At 48.5% G+C, this 22,811-nt stretch overlaps 2 protein-coding genes across 8 annotated transcripts; both read left to right on the top strand.

Moving 5' to 3' along the window:
* Positions 1–9,825: 9,825 nt before the first annotated feature.
* On the top strand, positions 9,826–13,721 carry LOC120642836. Of its 4 annotated transcripts, none has more exons than XM_039919450.1 (6): positions 9,826–10,127; positions 10,318–10,469; positions 11,791–11,904; positions 11,978–12,071; positions 12,543–12,711; positions 13,329–13,721. In XM_039919450.1, the coding sequence occupies exons 3-6, from the start codon at positions 11,818–11,820 to the stop codon at positions 13,393–13,395; spliced, it is 417 nt and encodes a 138-aa protein (XP_039775384.1). In that variant the 5' UTR covers positions 9,826–10,127; positions 10,318–10,469; positions 11,791–11,817; the 3' UTR covers positions 13,396–13,721. The 4 variants fall into 4 exon arrangements, with proteins under 4 accessions (XP_039775384.1, XP_039775383.1, XP_039775382.1 ...); XM_039919449.1 differs by having other exon boundaries at positions 9,834–10,127; positions 11,803–11,904; XM_039919448.1 differs by having other exon boundaries at positions 9,835–10,127; positions 10,361–10,469.
* An 890-nt stretch (positions 13,722–14,611) lies between these two features.
* LOC120642835 (inactive poly [ADP-ribose] polymerase RCD1-like) lies at positions 14,612–20,935 on the top strand. Of its 4 annotated transcripts, none has more exons than XM_039919445.1 (9): positions 14,612–14,722; positions 16,869–17,940; positions 18,022–18,263; positions 18,351–18,430; positions 18,547–18,675; positions 18,765–18,860; positions 19,398–20,163; positions 20,274–20,471; positions 20,576–20,935. In XM_039919445.1, exons 2-9 carry the CDS (start codon positions 16,988–16,990, stop codon positions 20,707–20,709), a joined length of 2,598 nt encoding a protein of 865 aa, XP_039775379.1. In that variant the 5' UTR covers positions 14,612–14,722; positions 16,869–16,987; the 3' UTR covers positions 20,710–20,935. The 4 variants fall into 4 exon arrangements, with proteins under 4 accessions (XP_039775379.1, XP_039775380.1, XP_039775378.1 ...); XM_039919444.1 differs by having other exon boundaries at positions 14,617–15,044; XM_039919442.1 differs by having other exon boundaries at positions 14,617–16,790.
* Positions 20,936–22,811: the final 1,876 nt, after the last annotated feature.

Here is a 22,811-nt window from a genome sequence, read left to right as displayed (position 1 = left end):
GCAAGCTACGCTACTCCAACGGGCACCTAGCTGACGGAACAAGAGAAGACCCCTGTGACAGGAGAGCAGCAGTACGCATATCGAAGGAAAGATTCGCTACCACTGTAGCCGCATTCACGTTGGGCCCACCTGTCGGGGCATCGACGTCCTATGTATCCGCTCCCCCTTGATCTATAAAAGGAGGGAGCGCCGCTAGAAAACCTCAGGCTGGGCAAGAGCCAAGGCCAGCAGAGGATAGGTTCATTCACACAACCAAGACAATACATCTCCCAGTGGACGTAGGGTATTACGCTCCGGCGGCCCGAACCACTCTAAATCGAGTGTTCTTGAGTCCTTGTCTCAGCGAAGATCCAGCCCCATCGCCTAGTACTTCCCCGAGTACTCCCTCACTGGGAATAGGCGGGTGCGCTCCGCCACCCGGCTGTGGGTACCCCTAAAAATCCCCACAACATTTTGGCGCCGTCCGTGGGGAGGACAGGCGTTGGCTGGATCTTCAGGCCTCTAGGCTGTGTTCTCCCTCTGCAACGGCGAACTTGAAGATGAAGGAAGGCACACTCACTCCGCATGCTATGGCACCGGCACTCCGACGCCCTCGGTGCGGCGGCGCACGGCAGCGGCGCCTGCTGTGTGTCGCCACCGCGACACCTCAGAGCCGGCGTAGCAACGCACAGCGGAGGCGCCGCTGCGCGCCGCTGCTCCTACGTCGACTCAAGGTTTTCTCTCAAGCAACGGCCACGCCTCCTCAGCGGTGGCATGGTGTCGGCTCAAGGCTTTCTCTCAACATGGAGCCTGGAGCCGACGGCCATCCCGGAGGAAGTTGACCGTGTCGTCCCGCCGTCTCCAGCGCCGGAGATCCACCTCAGCGTTGCTCGGTGCTGCTGCAGACAGGACCCCGCCTCCTCGTGCGGGGGCCCCTGGCGCTAGCACCAAGGACAAGCCGGCGAACGACCGCACTTCTCCACGCGTCGCACCGGTCCATCTGCTGCGCAAGGGCTCTGGTTTCCATCGGCAACGGCGACGGCAGGGGGAGGGGGCCTCTTCCATTCAAAGCCAAAGAATTTGTCTCATGCCATGTAAGCATGTGACAGCTCTTAGGCAAGGAGGGGTCCCCCGAGCTCCCGAGGTGATGCTGGATGATGCGGTTCAGGCACGTTCAGGGCGCCTTCACCTCCGAAGAAGAACACGCTGTATAGCATGCAGCCGTAGGTTACTCCTAAGAAAGGAATGAGAGATTTTCTCCTTTGTAATAGCGTGGTGTCTACGTGTGTGTCCAGAGCGGTCAAGGTCCGACCTTGTAAACCCGACCTCTGGCCCTATCACACAAACAGGCAAAAGCGGTCCGGAGCGGTGGAGGTCCGTCCTCGTAATCCCGACCTCCGATGTATACCGTGACAACCACAATAATAAAGGAGATTTTCCTCCTCAGTTTTGCCTAGGCTCCACCCTGATTACATTTATTCGCCTTGGTTTAACTATTCTTTTCTCTTGACCGGAGTTTCCCTTATTGCTAACAATCCAAGTTAAGTTGCTGGCTTGTGGTCAGGTAAAGACACCCCTTCTAGCTGGAAGGCGGTCCGGACCCCTAAGGACCTGCTCTGGAGAAGTGGTATTTGTATCCTGGGGTAGAGAAGCTCCGCGTGGCTTAGCCTGGTAATGTACCCTAAGTTTACGTACTTCACTACCCTGTTACAAGTACTCTAGTATCCAGGACTGCTGACTTTAGAGGTCCCGGGCTCCCTTCTAGTATAAGGCTTGGTTTCTTTGCACCTTACTATGAGGTCCGGTAACATGCTTCATCGGATTGTCAGCCACGGTCGCTCCAAGTCCACTCCGGTGGCCCGCTCCGGCGGAGACCGCTCGCCACGGTCGCTCCAAGTCCACTCCGGTGGCCCGCTCCGGCGGAGACCGCTCGCCACGGTCGCTCCAAGTCCACTCCGGTGGCCCGCTCCGGCGGAGACCGCTCGCCACGGTCGCTCCAAGTCCACTCCGGTGGCCCGCTCCGGCGGAGACCGCTCGCCACGGTCGCTCCAAGTCCACTCCGGTGGCCCGCTCCGGCGGAGACCGCTCGCCACGGTCGCTCCAAGTCCACTCCGGTGGCCCGCTCCGGCGGAGACCGCTCGCCACGGTCGCTCCAAGTCCACTCCGGTGGCCCGCTCCGGCGGAGACCGCTCGCCACGGTCGCTCCAAGTCCACTCCGGTGGCCCGCTCCGGCGGAGACCGCTCGCCACGGTCGCTCCAAGTCCACTCCGGTGGCCCGCTCCGGCGGAGACCGCTCGCCACGGTCGTTCCAAGTCCACTCCGGTGGCCCGCTCCGGCGGAGACCGCTCGCCCCGGTCGCTCCAAGTCCACTCCGGTGGCCCGCTCCGGCGGAGACGGTCGACAAAAGCCGGGTCCGGGAAGTAGTGCTACCCCCTGAGCGATCCGAAGTCCGTGTAGCCGCTTAGCTTGGTTCTGTACCCTAAGCCTACACCTTCGTCGCCCCGTGGAGAGCACTCTAGTACCTAAACCAGGCAACAATCATACCGGCCTCAGGGGTCCGGGATGCCCACTCTCTCCAAGAGCACACCAACGCAATCAAGTTGCGTCGGAACACATCACGGTGGTGGCCCCACCCGCGGGTTCATACCTCTCCCGAGGTGGGCCCGGGGGCCACTGTCGGTACCCCAGGACTGGGGTACCCCCTCTTGCTGTGACTAGGCAAGAGCCTTAGTAGTCATCCTTGACTACAACCAAACAGCCGGACCCCTGCAGTCCGAAGTCCTGTCCTCCCGACAAAGGTCCGGACCTGTTCCGCGGCCGGGGAAGGTCTGGGAACGCCACGTGTCCCAGGAAAAACAGGCGCTCAAGCGCAAGCAGCCAGGGCTCCGGACCTCCCAAGGAATCCAGACCCCCGCGGGGTCCCGGACCCCTCATAGGGTCCTGGATAGCAACCGGACCCCTCTCGAAGGGAAAGTTTGGACGCCCCGCCTCAGGGCGGTCCGGGGCCGACACGTGTATGAAGTCCTTGGTCTCCATATTGAGGTCCACCTACCTTCGCATTCATTGCAGTAGGTGGACATCCACTTTGATATAGTGGAAGCCGAGGCGTTTGACTGACCAGGGGGCACTATTGATCGCGTATTACCAAGGCAGTGGAGCCGATGGCGCCGCCCATGCCGCGTCTGCCAGTCTGCCGTAACAGTCGGATACGACGGCTCGGCTTCACCCATTATGACGCTACATAATAGCCTCAGCAGGCCACGCCGCAAGCTACGCTACTCCAACGGGCACCTAGCTGACGGAACAAGAGAAGACCCCTGTGACAGGAGAGCAGCAGTACGCATATCGAAGGAAAGATTCGCTACCACTGTAGCCGCATTCACGTTGGGCCCACCTGTCGGGGCATCGACGTCCTATGTATCCGCTCCCCCTTGATCTATAAAAGGAGGGAGCGCCGCTAGAAAACCTCAGGCTGGGCAAGAGCCAAGGCCAGCAGAGGATAGGTTCATTCACACAACCAAGACAATACATCTCCCAGTGGACGTAGGGTATTACGCTCCGGCGGCCCGAACCACTCTAAATCGAGTGTTCTTGAGTCCTTGTCTCAGCGAAGATCCAGCCCCATCGCCTAGTACTTCCCCGAGTACTCCCTCACTGGGAATAGGCGGGTGCGCTCCGCCACCCGGCTGTGGGTACCCCTAAAAATCCCCACAACAATGTTTTTTCCTTGTCCTTCAATAGTAAAGATAATGGTTGAAATGAGTTTGACGCACGTTAAATTTGACCAACGTTGAATTAAACATGCGTTGCAAATGCCTTTCAAGTTTTATACCGCATGTTGGAAAAAATTTTGGCACTTGTGTCACTTATATCCTGCATGACAGGAAAAGTTATGATGACTCATGTGTTACTTGAGTATCACATAAAAGAAAAGAAGTCTGGAGGAACTTTTAAAGCTATCCCAGCAATTATCATGCACTATTATAGTGACATGTTGAATAGTGACTTTAAAAGAATCGAAGGACAAAAGAAAGTTGTATGCTAACCAATATTGCAAGAATGTCTTGCAAAAATATAGCAAAATGAAGAACTTGATGAGTTCTTGAAAGTGCAACAAATCAAGAACTCTGAGGAGCTCTTGAAAAGAAACGAGGAAATAGTACTCCCATTATTTTGTATGACTTGATCATATGAATAAAGTTCTAGTAATGAAATGCTCCTCGTTCACAAGTGTTAAAAATAGTTTCAAAATTATGGCAGCAAAGTTTGTGCCATATTTCGAGGGGGAGAAAGATTAGAAAGACAAGAAAGATTAAAATTTAGAGAGAATTTCCCCGCAAAGTTAAATGCGATGCATTTTTAAAAGCAAAGATGATCTATTAAAGTGAATATGACCGACCGAGAAGGGAGTACAACGGTCATAATATTAATACCCCAACAATAAAGTAAGTGAAATTTCTGGAGTTTTCAGCTCCAAATAGGGAGAAAATATAGTTAAGCCTCAAATCAACCGAAAAAGAAAAAGGTGGTGCTTGAAGCACCTTACGAGGCTTGTAAAAACTGAACCGAGGCTTGTAAAGAACAAACCCAAACAAAAGTTTGAAGATATTCCATCTTTGCAATAGATGAGATAATCTGGGGGAGTAAAGTATGTCAAGAACTAAGGCTTGAAAAGAAGTGGGACTGTATATTCACTCCTATGATTCAAGCACTGAAATTGTCTCAACATATGTTTTCACGTTGTATGAATGTCATAAATTGAGTTGTCTCATTCATCGACGTGGCAAGAAGCAATAGAAGATATAATGAGACCTAAAAGTTCCAAATTTATTTTGGAACATGGAATAAGTTTCTAATGGAGCCAAGACAGTAGGCTATAATAGGTCTACAAGATTGAAATGTGACTCCGGAGGGAAAAGAAAAGTTGCTAAGCACGATTTATGGCAAAATGTTTTGAGCAAAGAAAAGAATAAGTTATAATGAGACATTTTATTCGGTCTCATAAAATGATTCTTTTAGAATCATAATGCAATTAATGGCATACTGCTTTTAAATTGCATCAGATGGATGTTAGAGCAATATCTCCCGACGAAGATTTGCACAAGAAAGTATATACATGACATAACCAAATGGTTTTGTTGTGAAAAGAAAAGAATATTGCGATACCACTTGATGATATTAGATCATAGAATAGTAGTATCTAAAGTTTTATGAGAATAAAGAAAAGTTGGGTTTTAAGTAAAGGTCAATGCAAAATGACAATTGCAAATATGCAAAGTTCAAAGATGGGAAATACCTTTCCCGCAAAGTTCAAAGAAGAAGGTTATTATAACCTCTAATTTAGATAAGAAAAAATCTCGGTGAATACCCATTCGCTCGAGGAATGGAAATTCACTGGTATAAAAGAAAAAGGGGTATTAGGACTATCGCAAAGAGTATACTTAGAAAAGAATTCTAAAGAAATATGGTATACATGCAAGTAAGCCTACGCCTGTCCTATTGTCAAGGGTAATAGTTTTGGAATTTTCAGAATTCCAGGAACCGTTATATGATCGATCAAAAGAAAAAGGTTCCATGTGCTTCAGCTGTTGGAAGCAAAATTAGTGCTCAAAAGAATTTACCCTGATATAGTGCAAGTATCCGGGACATTTTGGCAGAAGTCCAGTCCAGCAATAGATCACTGGAATGGAGTTATAGAATGTTTTGCAATTTTGCAAAACATTGTCAGCCTCATGCTAAGTAAGAAAGGAACATGTACTCTCAAAAGGATGTGAGTAAAAGGAATTAAGTATTGGCGAGATGTTTAGTGAAGCCCACAATAGTAGCTAACACTCGCGCTTGGAGTTTTATTGTGGAAAAGCTCCAAAGCAAAATAGTTGTGATTCATGGGTTGTGTACCCAAAGTTTGGCATTATATGAGGCTACAGGACAGGCAAAATGGTTAAGAAAACCATTACCCGGAATTGATAATGGTTGACAACAGCAATATACCATTCGAATGTTTTCACTCTTATTGCAACATGTCAAGTGTGCTGCCAAATACATTGACAATGGGTTATATGTTGCAAAGGAGAAAATCCAGAATCATATGAAATCATGGAGCATCAAAGTATCAAGCAAGTGCTTGCGAATCCGCTTACCAAAGGCCAACCGCCCAAGTCGACATGGGTTTTACGGGAGGCCTACGATTTCTGGATTACTAAAGGGCCCAAAGAAAGGTTAAGGTTTTGTTTCAATACAGAAAGGTTAAGGTCTTGTTTCAATACAGAAAGGTACATTGTGGCTGTTTAGTCTGACAGTAACTAATAACCGTCATGATGAGGCACGCTCTACGTACTGATCTGCAATGAGATGAGGCCAATAGCAAAGCAACTAAAGAGAAAGTAAAGAGTTAAGTTCAAATTGAGAAATTTTAAAGTACAAAAATGAGATCAAGGGGGAGAATGTTAGTATTGATCTCCACCGGGCCAGTCCAACGACTGGGCCAACCTTGACTCGCATCCTGATCGGGGACGCCCAGCCCAATAGACGGCTGGTGGGCCCCCGTCGCGCAGTGCCATATATAGAGGAGGTGGGGACTACGGCACATGACATGAGGTTCGTGGCCGCCACAGTGTTCCCACCATCCAAAACCCTAACCCGATCTAGAGAGGGGGCTGCTGTTGAGGCGGGAAGCCTACCGAGCCACCGTCCTCGACACAGTGAGGACGTCACCGCCCCTGCGCCACTATCGCCACCGCGAGCCCGTCGCCCCCTACGACTCCGGCGACCTGCTACATCAACCGTCGCTGCCCGTGCGCAGAGCTTCACCAACGAACCTGCGAAGGCAACGGCAGCGGCCACCAGCGAGGTCTTCCTCAGTTAAAGTAAGATCCCGCCGATCTACTCCTAGTCGATCTAAAGAGTCTAACAATGCCGCCGTCGCATTGTTGAATTTCTAGGATCAACACAGTGCACAGATCGAGTAAGATTTATCTTCTTTTATTTACATCAAGAACAAGAGACCCTAGATCTATTGCATAACCGGTAAAATAAGGAACGCAGTGAGGGAGTAGAGAGAGAGACTGTCACCACCAACACTTGAGCTCGATCCAGCGGCCATCTCGGGTTCGTTGATGGAGATCCGCTCAAGGGCGGCGACGAGTGAAGCAGAGAGGTCGACGCCGGGCCGACGGTGTCGAGGACGGTGGCGGTGACGGCGGGAAGGAGTCGGCTGCAGCGGAGGAAACGTCAGTGGAGCAGAGGCGGCAGTTTCCCGTTGCTCCTGCGCACCCTCAGATCGGGTTAGGGTTTTCGGTGGGTTTGGCGGCGCACTGGTGAACCTCGTACCGTGTGCCGCCGGCCTCCACCTTTCTTTATAGCGCAGCGCAACGGGGGCCCACCAACCATTAAGGGTTGGACGCCCCCGATCAGGGCGCGGATTAAGGGCCTAATAGGCCGTTGGGCCTATTAGTTAGGAGATCAACCTAACACAACCATGATGTCGAATAGAGCTGTGTCTGACTCCCCAATGAAATGTTATTGGTCGCGGTACCTTGATGGTTGATCCAAACGATGTCAAATGTTATCCAGAAATGCTAATCTTGGGGTTTTTTTTCTCAAGGTTAAAGAAAGGCAGTTTAAGTTCAAGCAGAGAAGCCCTGACATCTGGCTCGGTTGCTTAACATGATCTACAGTAAGTTTTTATAGTGACTGGAAATGGCATGTGCGGATTTGTCTTAATACATATTCTCTCAATATCGCAGTTCTGTCACACACACAAAAAAATTATTTGAAGGCTATGTTCCTGCAAAGAACTGTACGGACAACGCCGCTTGCCGGGAACCAACTCTGCAGTACTGCCCCCTCACTGACGTGTGGAGTCGGGTCCACATGTCGGTGACTCAACTGCAGAGAGCAGTACTGCAGAGGATCCTCCCGGGCTTGCCGAGCAGTACTGCAGAGGATCCTCCCGGGCTTGCCGAGCAGCTCTGCCATACAGGCTTAATTAACTCCGGACAGGCCAGGCCAGCTGTGGTTAACGCTAATTTACAGAGTAGCCTTGTACTTGAGCTCTTCTGCTTCAGTGTGATCAGAGGGGCGCAACAGCCAGCAAACCAGCCAAGTTAAGCAGGAGAACATGCGTTGGGCAGAGAGCTTGGACCAATGCTGCTCTGCTCTGCTCCGGTGCCCGTAGCCTACAGTGGAATTCTGCTGCATTTCTCCATCGCTAACCAGGAAGGCGTCCCCGTCCAGGGCGCAGCCGGGCGGCGCCCCCGCCGCAATTTTCGGGCTCACATGGGCTGTGTTCAGTTCCTTGCAAAAAACACTGTAGCACAACGTATCACTTTTTATTTGTTTGTGGTAAATATTGTTCTATTATGACCTAACTAGGCTCAAAAGATTCGTCTCGCAACGTACATCAAAATTATACAATTAGTTTTTTTATTTATCTACATTTAGTACTCCATGCATGAGTCATTTGCTATATTTAATATTTCAATGTGATGGAGATGTGATGTAAAGTTGGAAGGAGTTTGGGGTATCTAAACACACCCAAGGTCGAAGAACATACTTACTGACCGGGACGACACCGATACGTACGCTGTACTTTTGAGCAAGCGTCCATGCGTGGCGCCAGTCTGATGAACAAGAACAACTGCAGTCTTCAGAGGCGGCCAAAACGGCGCCAACCCGTGAGTGGGAGAGTACTGCTGCTCGTCGATGATGAATTAATCAGACTTGAGACAGAAATTGAATTCGGCCCCCACTTGACTGGCAGGTAGTTTCAATTCGCACTAAACCATCAGCGATTGGATCCAAACCGCCCGGATTCAAACAGCGACAGAGCAGCCGGATTTCCTCACATTGGACGAAGCCAGGATGCTACCGATATCAAACGTGCATCCAGACCTGAACGAGCACGGAGAGACCCCAACTGCCCCTCGATCTCTACTCGGATTTTAGGATCCAGGAAACAGCACGAATGCTTCCAAACCCCCATGGTTGGCACGGCTAACCACTACACATGCGCGTACAAGTGACATGTGAGGCGGCGATGATCCTCGTTTGCAAATTCGTCCTCGGAGTCGGAGCTGGAGGCCTGCCTGATATCCAAATAGCTACATGCCAAAGGTTGCCATCCGATGGGAGGAGGAGGAGGAGACGGCTGGCCGGGCGGCGCCGCGGTGGTTGGCATGGCACCGCCGGCCGGCCGGCCGGCGGCTCGTCACTCACTTGATGGGCGGTGCGCGCGGTAGGGCAGCTGGATCGGGCCGGTTGGTGGGGCGCATCGCTGGGCATCTCGTGCTCCCGTGAGGCCGCGATTGAACGCGAGATCCGGCCGCGGCGCCTTTCACGCCAAGCTCTGTCGCGTTGCCTCTCCATCCGAGCGTCGGTCGCCGGGATGCTGGCCGGCGTCGATCCCCGCGACGGGACGGCACGACACGCGGCCTGCCGAGTGCCAAGATGTTCCTTCCTCCGGCGCCGTGCGTGGGCGTTGCTACTTGCTACAGGCTGCTGCGGCATGGCAACAGCGTCCGGTAGCGGGTGGGCCCGGGAGTCTCCTCGTCGAGGACACGCACGCAGCCAAAACCGCGACGCTCCCGTCCGCCCCAGCGCTCGCAGCCTCGGTCGCCGCGCCCGTGCTGCGGCTTCTAGCCCCACCTGGCAGGCCCGCCCAGACCACCACCACCACCGCTAGGGGTAGCTGCACCCGGCGCATGAACCGGCGAGCCCTCCCCGGCTCTGCTTCCGCGGCGCCGTTTGGGCTCCAGGTCCATAGACCGGGTCTGCTCGCGCGTGGCCTGTGAGTGGGACTGGGGCGAGAGGAAGCGCCTCGTGAGCTAGACCAAACCGCTCCCCACTCCTGTTCTTCCACCTCCCGACTCCTCCCCCGCCGCTCTGTCTGCCTCTGCTCGCTCCTCTCCGACTCCGATCCGTCGATAAAATTGCGCCATTGGACCGAGGGGAGGCAGAACCCGCGCTCAGCCCCTTCCCCACCCGCCCTCGGCGCCGGGCACGCCTCCACCTTCCCGACTCAGGCATCATTCAGCTACACCACAGCTCTGCCTCTTCCAGTGTTCCTACTCCCCTCGTCGTCCCCGGTCCCCCTGGACTTCGCGTGCAGCGAACATCCATCCGGACTCGGGTTGACTTGTTCCTTCGCGGTAAGAAAGCCATTGCGTTCTTTGTTGGGTTGCTTGTTTTGTTCTGCGTGATCTTTTCTTTGCTCAGAGCCCTCCAAAATTACAATTTTTTCCTTTCTCGTAAGTGTACTGCAGTCCATCCGGTTTATTGCAGATTTATTTGCTGCACACCGGCTTAGCAATTTATTTTCCTTCTTTTCTGCATTTCCAGTAAGAAAAGGGCTGGTGGTTAACTTCTGGGCCTACGTCTTCAGGTTTGGAAAAATAAGAAGACTGCTGCCAGCCGAGAAGTGGAGAAAACTAACGGTTCATATCTACTTCGAGAGTTCGAGGGAGCCCGGTGGGAGAAAAGGGACTGGACAGGTACCTTTAAGATCTGACCCATTTCTTGTCTCCGCTTTTGAAAATTCTCATTGGTTGCAATGACCCAAGAAACGACTAGCCAAAAGCAAAAGAACAAACTTGTGCAGCTTTTGTTCTAGCATCCATACTTGCAGCTTACTTGAGAGCATGTGTCCAATACAGAGTGTTCTGTTCACACTTGTTAATTCTGCCATTCACTTGTCACATTTTGCTCGTCACATTGCGTAAATGGGATCATAAATAGACGGTTGCAAAGCTGTAGTTTCTTTTAAAAAAACTCTAGCGGCTGGTTGTTTGTGCAGGATAAGACCAAATCAGGTCCATCCTTTGATTTCTCGCTTCTTTTTTCGGTTGTAGTGGGTGCATTGCTTTCTTCATTATTCTCCGTTTGGTAAACTTATTATGAAGGACGTGGCCCACATAGGGGAATTTGTTAAGCTTATTGGAAGGACGAGCATTTTGGTACTGGCCACAATTTTCTAGAAAAGGAGGCCCTAATAAGGGTTAATTATTTGGTCTATCACGTGGCTGCTAGATGTGAAATCACTACGAGAAATCATGATATCCATTGTACCACTGGTCTGGTACCTCGATTAAATGTAGAGAGTTGTTACGGTGCTTGGGAGGAACCTCTAGTTCCTCCCCTCTAAAAAAAGCAGAGTCGTTGATATGTAGAAGCTACTTTTTTCTATAATTAGGGGTAGTTTAGTAATCTGTCATGTGAGCACTAAATAGATTGGGATGGCTTCTCCTGTGCCCACACGCCGGCGGCGTGCACCCACCAGCCTTGCACTCAGCTTAGCTGCGCCTCCCGGCCGTCTGCGATCCCCGACGCCGGCGCCGCCCCGCGCCCCGGTGCAGTGCTCCCACGAGCCCCGCCCGTGCCGCGCCGCCATCCTGGGATCAGGGACATGCGGTAGCAGGGTCTGCTCGCGGCCCGCCGCCGGCGTCGGCAGCAACGAAGATTGGGTGACTTCAATGGATTTTTTGGAAAGCGTTCTCTATTTATTGAGCAAAAGGGATAGGAAAAATACTAAAATATCCCTACCATTATTTTCATAAGTGGTTCCTGGCCCACGTAATAATAGGTTCTGGTCCACGTTGTTGGTTCTTCATAATAGGTTCCTCCTCCTTTCTGACCATTGGATCTGGGCCCCTCAACGGCTCCTAAAATTTCCAAGTACTGTAAAATTTCTCTTAAATGTATGCCTTCTGTTTAGTGCACTATGAGATGGTGCAATAATACTGCTCACAAGCTGGTGATGGCCATGCCCTATGGCTAAGGGAAGAAGATGATTGTACTTATCACTGAATTGATCAGATTGTGTTGCAGGTTCAGATCACAAGCATGGACAAAACTGCCAGTGTTGTATTGGATATTGAGGGCCTGCCTCAACCACCTGATAAATGCTGCTCTGGAAGTCCAAAAATGACGGTATGTCCTCATACTGCCAGTGAAGAGATGATAGTTATTTGAGTTTCTTAAGCCTCATTTTTCTTACCTGCAGAGAGCCTTATCGCGTAAGGGTTCAAATCGCATCGAGAGGAGGGGTGGTGACGAGCAGGAACAAGAGGATTTGGCAAAAAAACTTAGCATCAAAGGTAACAAGAAGGCAATGTTTCTTTCTTTTTACTGTTTGGACCTTCTTGATAGCTATGGAAATTGCTTATGTTGTTTAACCATGCATTGGCTACTCATATGTGCCTTTAAATCCAGTAGGTTCATGTGTGGATCAGAGATTAACAAAAAACTGTTGACATTTATTGCTGATGTTGGGCTTTCTTCACAGAAAATTGTTTTACTAAATAAGATTGACCCTATTTTTTTACAGTAAATTTTTTTCTATATTTCTATATCTTATGTTCGTCAAATTGATAACTACCATTTTTTTCCTACAGCTTTACATTAAGCTAGTATAATGTTGCCGTGGTCTTCCTAAGCTAAAAGAAAGTTGAACTTCTGTCTTATCGCTGTAGTTTTGTTTTCTTTTTTTCTCAGTACTGTACTGCAGACAGTACTTAGCAGCCATAACTATTGGTATTTATGTTTTTGTTGAATCTGATTCTCTGCAGTTGTGCCATCTCAACTGGAGCAGCCCCTGGTTCAGAACAAGGCAATGGTTGCTCCACACTGTACTCCCTGCACACCTGTTCTTATCGATTCGGGGGAAGGAAGGAACAAAAGATTTAACCGGTTCACAGCTATCAACCCTCGGAGAATTCTTCTCTTCTTTGCAACGCTGTAAGTGTCTAGTTCTTCTCTTCTTTGCAATGTTATAACTGGCTTTTCTTTTGTAATGTCAACCTGTTCTGTCGGCGGGCTCTTCTTCCTTGTTTGTCCTGAGATTAGTTTGAATGAATAAATGGGTTTAATATACACAGAGAAAATGTTCAACGTCATGTCTGATATCTGGCTCCCACTTGTCCATGCTCTGGCATTGTTCTGTGCCGATCGATTGCACTGGACAAATACGGTGTGTTTTCTCATCATTTAGTTATCATTATAGCTCGCCACCACCACAACATTTTGCGTATGACTTATTTTTCACATTTGCTTTCCTGATCATCTGGGTTCTAGGCATAATGCATGGTCCGACATAAAAAGCTAAATGTACCAAAGAGATTGTCTGTCTAGATATCAGCATCTTTGTTACGTTTTTTTTTTTTTTTTTTGGGGGGGGGGGATGTTACGATGAATGTACCATGTCACTGCATCATTATAGCAGTACTATTTAATATTGATGGAATTGAAGAAGGCTACGGCTGGACATTTACCTTGTTGTTTCCCTGCCGATAAGACCAGTCTCAGGTGGCTGCTTTTCGACGTCTGACTAGACATTGTTTCTCCTGTGGTAACAGGTCGAGCGTGGGGACGACGATACTGATATACTTCACGCTGGGGATCAACAGCAAAGCGGAGGCGTAGTCGTTAGCAGACACTGTTTATTTTGGCGGCGGCAGTACATTCCAAGCTTTGAGTTTGCTTGTGTTTTGTTTGGGGGAGAGGAGCACATGTTGACAGCAGCAACGAGATGCAGACGCAACCAGCCAGGTTCTTATCTATGAGATTCCCCAAAAAAAGGTTATTATCTTTGAGTGAGACGCTGCTCAACCCCTGGGTGTTCGTTGTACCTCCAGCAGCAGCCCCTTGCCTCCCAAATTTGCTTCTTCTTCATCATCTGTATGTATAGAGATTGGTTTTGTTGTGACCTGTGAGTCTATGGAGATAGAGGAGCCATTGGTGTTTGGTGATGCCTGCTGAGTGGTTTTGCTGTGGTTGCAGTGAGCTGGGGCCTGGGTTCACCGGGTCAGTGATCTTTCCTTGTGCTGATCCAGTGATCCCCTTTTCCTGCGGTGCCCAGCGCCCCCAGCTGTAAAAGGTTAGAGGAAATTATTGCGCGTCGTGGAGTCTGCGTCGGCGATCCTTGAATGGCCGATCGCGTCCAGCTCGGCCCTGCTTCATTGCGCTGCAACGGCCGCTGCCTGCTCCCCATTTACGCCACGACGTGCAGAGCCAGAGCCGGTGTCCAAGCTCGGCAACGCTACCGAACAGCCCACGCCCAACCCCCAAGTGCCCAACCGGAGGCAACAGCAGTGAACGGCTACGGGCAAATCCGTCGTCTGCCCTCTGCCGTGCGCCCGCCTCTCATCGGTGAGACGGTGACCCTTTCTGCTGCAATCTGTACGCATGGTAGTACTGGATTTGTTTTGCCGGCCGGCCCTTTGTCTCTGAGATTTGGCTGGCCAAGTTGAACTGCACGAATGGAACCATGGTACACGCGCATGCGAGCATTAGACTTGGACCATCCTCCATGGCAATTGGCGAACATTCATTTGGTCACTGTGCGCCAGCGTTTAGCAAAGATGCAATCAGTCGAGCAGCAGCAGCAGCATACGAGCTTGGAACCTTTCCCAAAAAAAAAAAACATGCGAGCTTGGAACCAGCCGAGCCGTGATTTCGTATCCGGCCCATTACCAAGCAGGCTAGCAGCCATGGAGCCCGGCCCATCATCATACTCGGAGCTCCTCTTTTTCTTCTCAGCCCAACGCACCAAGGTGACGTACGGACCAGCCGCATCCCAGGCCCAACCGGAGCGGACCCAGTAACCCTAGCGGCGCGCGGCGCGCGGCGCGAGGGGGCAGTCACGCGCAACACAACGGCAGGCAGGCACGCACGCGGGGCGCCCTCCTCCCTCGGCCGTCGGCGAGGTCCGCTTCCGCCGCAAGAAACGGCAGTTGCCCTTGCCCTCGCTGTAAGTTTGCCCCCCTCTAGGCTCTAGCCGAGGCCCTCGTCCCTATCCAACCTATACTAGTAGGCCCCACCGCTCTCCCATCCCATCCTCCCCTCCCCACCGCCTCACCGGAGCCTTGCCTGCCCGCCGCCTGCTCTGCTCGCCTCGCCCTCCCGGTCTCATCGCGGCACCCCCCTTGTCCCGACGCGGCCGTAAAAGCAGTGGGGGCGTGAGAGAGGGAGCCACCGCTGGTTTCCTTTCGGTGCAACCCTCGTGACCTCCTCCCGCTTCGACCTCGCCCCGGCCGCTCGCAATGGGGATCTAGAGAGACCCGACTCCCTTCGTAGGCACCTCTTCCATCATCCCTGCTTCTCTCATCCGTTTTGCGACTGTCCTTCTTCTTTTACATCGTCAAATATTTTGTTTGATGGTGCTGTATACTGTATAGGCAATCCGCCGGTGTAGATGTTTCGATTGAACTTGATTCCTTACAAGGATTTGTTGCTCTGAGAGTTCTGTTTGGATTAGCTTTACTGGATGCTTGTATGATTCTCGATTTTGTTCTGAATTCAGACTTATAGACGGAGGAATTTATGTTGTCGCATTCCTGTTTCGTGTTGATCTGTGCTCTTTTGCTACTGTTTTTCTAGTTGCAATGGCTTGTTCTGTGCACTGTGGAGTGTTAGCAAGTGAATATGGTTTGCCGATCTCTGGGAATAAGTTTACGATCGTCGGGGACCGGGTATTTTATTATCTCTTTTCACTAGATTTTTTTTCTCGAACACGCCGGAGAACTGCATGTAAGAAGGAAACTGTTCACTAGATTGTGCTGGTCAAGTGGCATTTCCTTGGGAATTTCATGTGAATTGTCTGCTCAAAGATGAGTGTTTAAATGTTTCGATGCTTGCGTGCTGAATAAATTCGGCTGGAACACGATATTTTTTTCTGAGCTTGGGCGTAAGTTTTAAAAGCTGCTGTATTTGTTGCTCTGTAAGTTTAATGTCCTCTGCTTTGTTGTTTCTGCATGTTATTTCTGCCAATTCAATTTCTCAGCTGCTCTACTTGATGCTCTACTTGTTAAGTGGATTGCACATGCTGCAGTACTGTCAGTGTGAACTTAAATCAGATTGGTTGGATGGTTGGTACTGTAAACTTTCTGGAAATTGGATTTCTTGGGCCGCAAGTTGCTGACTAGGGGACATTAGATAAATTGATTGATATAGCAACCCTTACATATTTTTTTAGCTTGTTATTTTACCAGAGAGATTTTGTCAAGAATGTCTTACTAGAGTAGCTACAGTGTAGTGTTTCTTGGTTTCCAAGCAACAAGCTCCATTGCCGGTCCTATCGTTCGGTATTAGCAGAGGTGTAATTTCCTTTAAATATTTGCATGCGACTTCTTTGTACATAGATGAGATTTTTAGAATATACATTCTATCTTGGCATCTTGCAGTGAATGCACAAACGAACTGCCAGGTTTATTTCTTTGTAATGCTGATTACTGTTGTTTCTGCATGTTGTTTATATTAATTCCAATTTTGGTTACTTGTTCCACGTGATGGGTTGACGTCACAGGCTGTGAGCAATTCTGTCTTTTCTTTTTTCTGGTGGGGGTGGTGGGTGGGATCGATCATGTGCTTATGCCGAAAATGGTTACTTGGTCCGTAAGTAGTTATATATATGGCATGTTACGATTAAAATTTTTAATTATGTCTCGGTGTAGAAAAAGAAATGAGTCAGGACTCAGGAAAATATGTGATGATACTTATAGAAATGGATTTCTTGGTTCATTAGCAATTCTTCCTGAAACTAATATGCAAGTAATCCCTTACATTGACATGCCATGTATTTAAATTATTTAGAAAGCTTTTAATTGTGATGTCTTAACTTAATTTATCATAATGGATCGAGTCAAATTCATTTTATCTACACCTGCTCAGTGAACACTTTATGATATTTTGTTGTCCTCTTGCACTCTCAAATGCCAAAACGTGAGACATGCCTACCCGGGTTCGAACCTAGCTGTGCTTGCAGCTTGTGTGGGCAATCCTCTCTGTTCAGACAGCCAGAGGGACATCTACTCATCGTGGTTGAGTTTTTTTTTTCTTTTTCTGAAATTCTTGTTTTGTGATGTCTATATGAGTCATTCATTCATTACCTTTTACAGGGTTATTCTCTACCGCTGAGAGTTAAAATGGAGGGAGATCTGTAAATCTTGTATCATAATAGGGTTTGTTTTTCTTTTACTTTCCCTGTTTGTTTGCTTTGGTGGAAATAAAGCCTTCCATGGCATCTCCGAGAGAATCGAACTCCCAGTGCTTGAAGCGCAAACTTGTCGAAGATTGCCTGTCGAAGGAGTGTAAATCTCGTCGCATCAAAGCAGAGAATGGCCCCTCATTTGATTTATCTGCCAAGCGCTGCAACTGCTGCTGCATACGACCTAACCTTGCCAATGATTGTGTCAATTTCCTGAAGAGTGGAGTGCCAAAGCGTATCATGTATTACAAACAAGGTTCTTGGCACAATTTTCCTGAGCAAATAATGAAGTTCCTGATTGAAGAATTCAGTGGCAATAAATCAAGTGTTGTTTCCGTGATGGATGATGATCCTGTTCTAATTGATTTCTTGTCAATGACCATGGTAAATCTAAAATCCAGAAAGCAGAGATCTGTTGCCTGGATCGATGATACTAGCAAATGTTTTTCTCCTTCTCTCTTCTTTGATGAGGAAATTGATGATATGGTCAAAGGGGATGCTGCTAATGCTCAGGGCACTGTACAGGGAATTATGTTGGATAAGGCTGTGAATTCTCCACCTGAAGTGGTGAAGCAGGTTGTTGTTGAATCTAGCCTTCCAGCTTCTCAAAAACCTTCCAATGCGGACATATTACGCAAGAAGATCATATCTGTCGAAAGAGGCAGCAAAGACTTTCTATTTGTCCAGGACCTTTTCCTCTCTGGTATGGCCCCATTTGCAACACCAAAGAATATACTTCGTGTCTACCGCTACTCTCCGAATGATATAACTGCACAGTGTAGACTTCAAGCTTTTGAAAGACAGATAGTGTCCACCAAAGAAAAACGTGGTGACGCAAATGTAAGATATGGATGGCTAGGATCGAGGAAGAATGACATAGTCAGGATTCTGATTAATGGTTTGGGTATCACTGGAAACCCTGCTGAAAAGTCAGATTTGAGTGCTGGTGTTTATCTTTCACCAGAAAACCGAACATTTACCAGGTGTGCTTTCCTAACTCAATTAGCGTGACTACTCTGTTTCACAATGTTTTAGTACATTAACCTCACTTGATCCTTTACCAGTGTCGGTCTTTGTGATGTTGACGAAAAAGGAGTGCAGTATATATTGCTGTGCCAAGTGATATTGGGCAACACGGAAGCTGTGGAGCCTGGATCTCAGGAATTGTTTCCAAGCAGCAATATATATGATTCTGGTGTCGATGATTGTCTAAACCCAAAGTGTTACGTGATGTGGCCATCACATCTAAGCACTCACATGCGTTTAGAATATCTTGTTAGTTTCAAGCTTTCCCCGGACGTTCGAAGTAAGATTATCAATAAGAGTTAAGACCTTTATCATGTCATATGAAGATAGGTGGGGTTAATCTTCTTTCTGATGCACTTATTTTCAGGTTATTTACTTCACTTGAAAGGAATGTGGTTTCGCCCATCTCAAAAGGAAGTTGCAGTGGATATTTCTACTCTTCGAGCTGTGAGGCAACCTTAATCTTGTAACTTGCTATTAGATTCATGTCTAGTTATCACAATGGGAAAACCTCGCTGCCCAATTATTATGACCAATAGTTTTACTTTGGTTTCTGTACGCAGGCTTCATGCGAAATAGGTGAAGGACCAACTACCCCATGGATATCATTCAAAGTCCTGTTCGGATTAGTTCAAGACAATATATCATCCATAGCAAGGGAACTGCTCTTCCATCATTATGAGGAGCTGAAGGTACTATCTGCTCAACAAGTTATGTTGCATCAGTTGGTATTGATTATGACTGGAGTGTTGGGCACTGAATTTTTTTTTCTATTTTACAGGAAAGTAAAATAACTCGTGAAGAAATGGTGAGGAAGATGATGATAATAGTTGGAAAGGAAATACTTTTGGAAGCCTTGGATAAACTTCATTACTGTGTAGGTCTCTAGCAGTATGCATGTTCCTTGTTTCACACTGACATTAAGAAAATCCTACAGGCCCATGCTTGTTACTGTATACAATCACAAGATTATATGGGAAGGATGCACCAACATATGCTTGCGCATTCACACATAAATAATGTCGTATTGATTGCTATGTGCACTGCTAACAGCTTGCATCTATGCTTATGCACTTACTATATAGATCCCTGTCTTCAATGATGGGATGTTACATATAATAGAAAGCTGCCTTCTCCAGCTTATAAAGACCAACCCCTGTTATCTGTCAGCTGTTATCTGTCCAGAAGGGAGAGCAGCTGATGTTCAACCCTTCTGATGAAATTCGATTTTTTTTTCTTGAATGTGTAGAGTGTAGAGTGTAGCCCTTTATTTCTAGAAAAGTTAGTTTTGCTCATCCGCCCTACAAATGTGGAAGGAGGGAGTATATGAAACCAACCGTGTGATACTATGCTACCTTTCTTTGCTGCCGTGTTTATGTTCTTAGCATGACCTTTTTATTGTGGTCTATTGCAGCCATCACTATGGTACAAGTCTTCTGTTAAAGCTGTGTCTAGTGATCCTGCAACACCAACTGCAGCAGAGCAGTTATCCTTGAAAGAGACAAGCAGGGATACTCTTATTGGTAACCATGCTGATTCACATGCACCAAATTCTATGGCTGAACATTCCGGTGCTCTTAGCGCCGAAGGATGTGGTGCCCTTCCTACTGATATAGTGCCCAAAGGCCATGACTGCCCAACACCATGTGCTGTGCCAAAAATATCTAGTTCTGCTTCTGCCAAATGCCCAGTTTCTCAAGGGCTGGAATCCAAAGGCAATCCTAGACAAGTAATATCACTGGGAAACTCTGCAACCCGATTTGCGAGGTATCAAGATCCTATTGTAACAAGAATGCCACCTATAAGTCGTGATGGTCTTTTGGGGACGACTTCTAAAATTTCTGCATCTCTTGGCATGGAAGTTTGCAGTTCTGTTACACCAACCACAGGCCCTCCTAGTTGTGCTTCTCCAGCACCAACTAATACTTCGAAGAGCCCTGGGATTTTGACTCCAGTTTTTTCTCCTAGTCCTAAGGGCTGTGAATCTGTTGCGCCAACATTGGCACTTAGAAACTCAAAAGGTGCAGGTTCCAAATGCCTCGATTCTGCACCAGCACCAATGACATCTGGAGGTCAGGAATTTCTTTCATTGAGTATTGCATCACAACGCACCGTCCCTCATTCGGGGAAAGGTCCAGACAGTTCAACATCGGCTGCCAGACCTCCACTCTACGTACCTGGTAAGCCTTTGAACTATCAACTTATCAACTTCAACTCAAGCCCATGCATCATGCGTGGTAGCGAAAGACGCTGTTGCCTACCCAATGTTGATAATGAAGGCTACTTGCAGGGCGTCGACATTCACCATCTGTGAGCGCCGGCCCCTGTGATTCTCTCACACTGAGTATGACAGCAAAAGGCCATGATCCTTCGGCATCGAGAGCAGAGACAAAGCGCCATGAATCTCTCACAGCTGCTATTACGCCAGAAAGCCATCGCCCTCAAGCCATGGATGAAGCCACCAAGATTCAAAATGCTCCCAAACCAAGTACGGTCCTAGAAAACTCACTCTGGAATATGCTGTAATTAACTAGCGTTTGTTTCAGATATTCGCATGCACTAACACCAATGCTTGCGTGCGGAACACTGCAGTAACTGGGGAGCCGAAAGACCATGCTGCACAGAATAAGCTACCTCGGGCAGGCCTTGAAGGCAGCAGCCATGCCGTTTGTGCAGCTGATACCCCCGTCGCCCTATCAACTCCGCAGGAGAAGGGCAAGCGTTAGATTATGTGCGGCAAGTTCTGTACATTTTTTTTTTTGGAAAAGAAGAAGTGTACATTCCATGTTGGGTTCTGAAGCATAGTGTCGCTCCTCCAATTGGCTGTTTTGGGGCACTGGTGTAAACAGGTGGGGATCGAGGGGTTTATCTCCCTGGGTGAGAAGTCACCCCGTCGGCCTGAAGTCTGAACATAAATGGTTAAAGTCCGTGGTAATAAACTGTTATCGAATATATCTCCTGTGGGCTGAGCTGGTGCTCTGCTAAGCCGAGCTTGTGTTTTGCTATGGGCCTGGGCTATGTTTTTCTGTGGGCCTGTACTTTGACGACCCAAGTTATTCTCTCCAATTTCGATTCTCTCTCTCTCTCTCTTCTAAATCTGATGATGATTCAGGTGTGCTCCAACGGTGCTTGGGTTCAACCTCAAAGACAAAGTGGCTGGCTAGCATGGAATGGAATTCAAGGGCCCTAGGCTACAAAGGGCATGGATGGGACGTTGAGCGCTTATCCTCTGGTGCTGCAGGCCACCTGGGACTATGATTGGCTACAAGAACAAAAGGCGCCGGCGTAGGCCATGAGTGAGCTGCCAGCGACCCCGCCTACGGCCGCCTTTTCCTCGTCGCCGTCTCGCCGGCGGCACCACGCGGCCACTTGCGCGTACGCGTGCCTGGCACTTGAGAATGTCCCTCCGGGCTCCGGCGTAGCTCACCGCCGGTGCCGGCCGCTCCGCCCTGTCAAAGCCAACATCAGACAGCACTAGACCCCATCCCTTCCTCCCTCACTTTACCATCATCAAAGCTTGTTTAACAAGGATGCGCCATTAACCTCCTCCACCACGGTCGGTGACCGCCTCCATTATTACGCCAGTCTCGGTGAAAGTTTCATAACTAAAGTTATTTAAACTGAGAATTAAATAACTGTGTCAGATGAATTTCATAATAATTAAACTCTTCTCGCATCTAATGAAACCACATCCCCCTCTCTCCCTACCATATCAGCAAAATTGATAATTTAATATTATAAAATTCTCCATAAAATCGCCATTGAGATTGACCTTAGATCTCGGTTAGCAAGCACCCACTCGATTAGGCCCCTGCTTGGGCGGCGGCGTTAACCACTTTGCCTCTCCCAAGCTCCTCTGCTAGTGGTGTCGTGTCACGTCGCCTCCTCACCGGTGAAATTGGGCTTCACAAAAGCTTCTCCTTTCTTTTTTTTTCCTTTCTTTCTTAAAGAAAAGAAGGGTAGAAGTTCTCTGTGGGGTTCAACGGCGATAAAAAGGATTGGGATTTGGGAGGCGTGGCCGGGCCGGCGAGCGGCGAGCCACTCTTTCCACCGTCGTTTCAGTTTCCGCGCTGGGGAATTTTGCGTTGGGGCACCGCAAACTTTTTGCGGATTCTTCACTCTTCTCTTGCGACTTGCAACGGGTGTGGGTGTGGACGGAATTTCGATGGATCCTGAGAGAACGACGTCGTATTCTGTAAACAACAGTGGAGGAGGAACCGAATAATCTATCCATTGTTTTACAGCATCGAATGCTAAATGTTCTCTAGCTAGCACCATCAGAACAAAAATATACTATTCCAAGCTAATAATGTCTAAAAAAAAGTTTGTTCTGCGTCTTCGAGAAGAATCAAATCGTACTGATACCAAATTGAGTTGTCTCTTTTGGTCATTTCTGAACGTAATCAAAGTTATAGTATACTACTCATTCTGTCCCAAAATATAAGTATTTCTAGCTACATTTTTAGATTTCTATGTTCATAGCATTTCTAATGTATTTGAATAAATCCTTGTCCATATACATAGAATGAACAAGTACTTATCGAGATATATATGGAAGATGTTATGAACCTGATACATAGCTAAAATATCTATATTATGGGACGGAGGGAATAACAGCAAGCGTTGGGATTTCGGAACATAACCTCTGCCCTATGGAAGGCTGACGCTGATCTAACCAGCCGGTCTCTTGGAAATTGTTGGCCTCTGCTACGACGTCCAGAAGCCTGGACCTAGGAAACTAAGATGCTCCAGCCAGCGATCTAGTCCTAAATGGCCTGTGCAACGTAAGTGGAACGAGGACTTTGATTGGCTTCTACAAAAGTACTAC

This window comes from Panicum virgatum, chromosome 7K (genome assembly GCF_016808335.1).
Source record: "Panicum virgatum strain AP13 chromosome 7K, P.virgatum_v5, whole genome shotgun sequence".
NCBI classification, from domain to species: domain Eukaryota; kingdom Viridiplantae; phylum Streptophyta; class Magnoliopsida; order Poales; family Poaceae; genus Panicum; species Panicum virgatum.
Note: the sequence above shows the minus strand (reverse complement) of the source record. Positions and strands in the feature narration are given on the sequence as shown.

What these genes read in the sequence shown, in the direction of transcription:
- LOC120642836 (XM_039919450.1), top strand. Translation starts at nt 11,818, where the DNA reads ATGGACAAAACTGCCAGTGTTGTATTGGATATTGAGGGCCTGCCTCAA. An exon ending in AAAAAAACTTAGCATCAAAG is followed by an intron (nt 12,072 to 12,542) that starts GTAACAAGAAGG and finishes GATTCTCTGCAG; the next exon opens with TTGTGCCATCTCAACTGGAG. An exon ending in CTTCTCTTCTTTGCAACGCT is followed by an intron (nt 12,712 to 13,328) that starts GTAAGTGTCTAG and finishes CTGTGGTAACAG; the next exon opens with GTCGAGCGTGGGGACGACGA.
- LOC120642835 (XM_039919445.1), top strand. Translation starts at nt 16,988, where the DNA reads ATGGCATCTCCGAGAGAATCGAACTCCCAGTGCTTGAAGCGCAAACTT. An exon ending in ATATTTCTACTCTTCGAGCT is followed by an intron (nt 18,431 to 18,546) that starts GTGAGGCAACCT and finishes TTCTGTACGCAG; the next exon opens with GCTTCATGCGAAATAGGTGA. An exon ending in ACCTCCACTCTACGTACCTG is followed by an intron (nt 20,164 to 20,273) that starts GTAAGCCTTTGA and finishes GGCTACTTGCAG; the next exon opens with GGCGTCGACATTCACCATCT.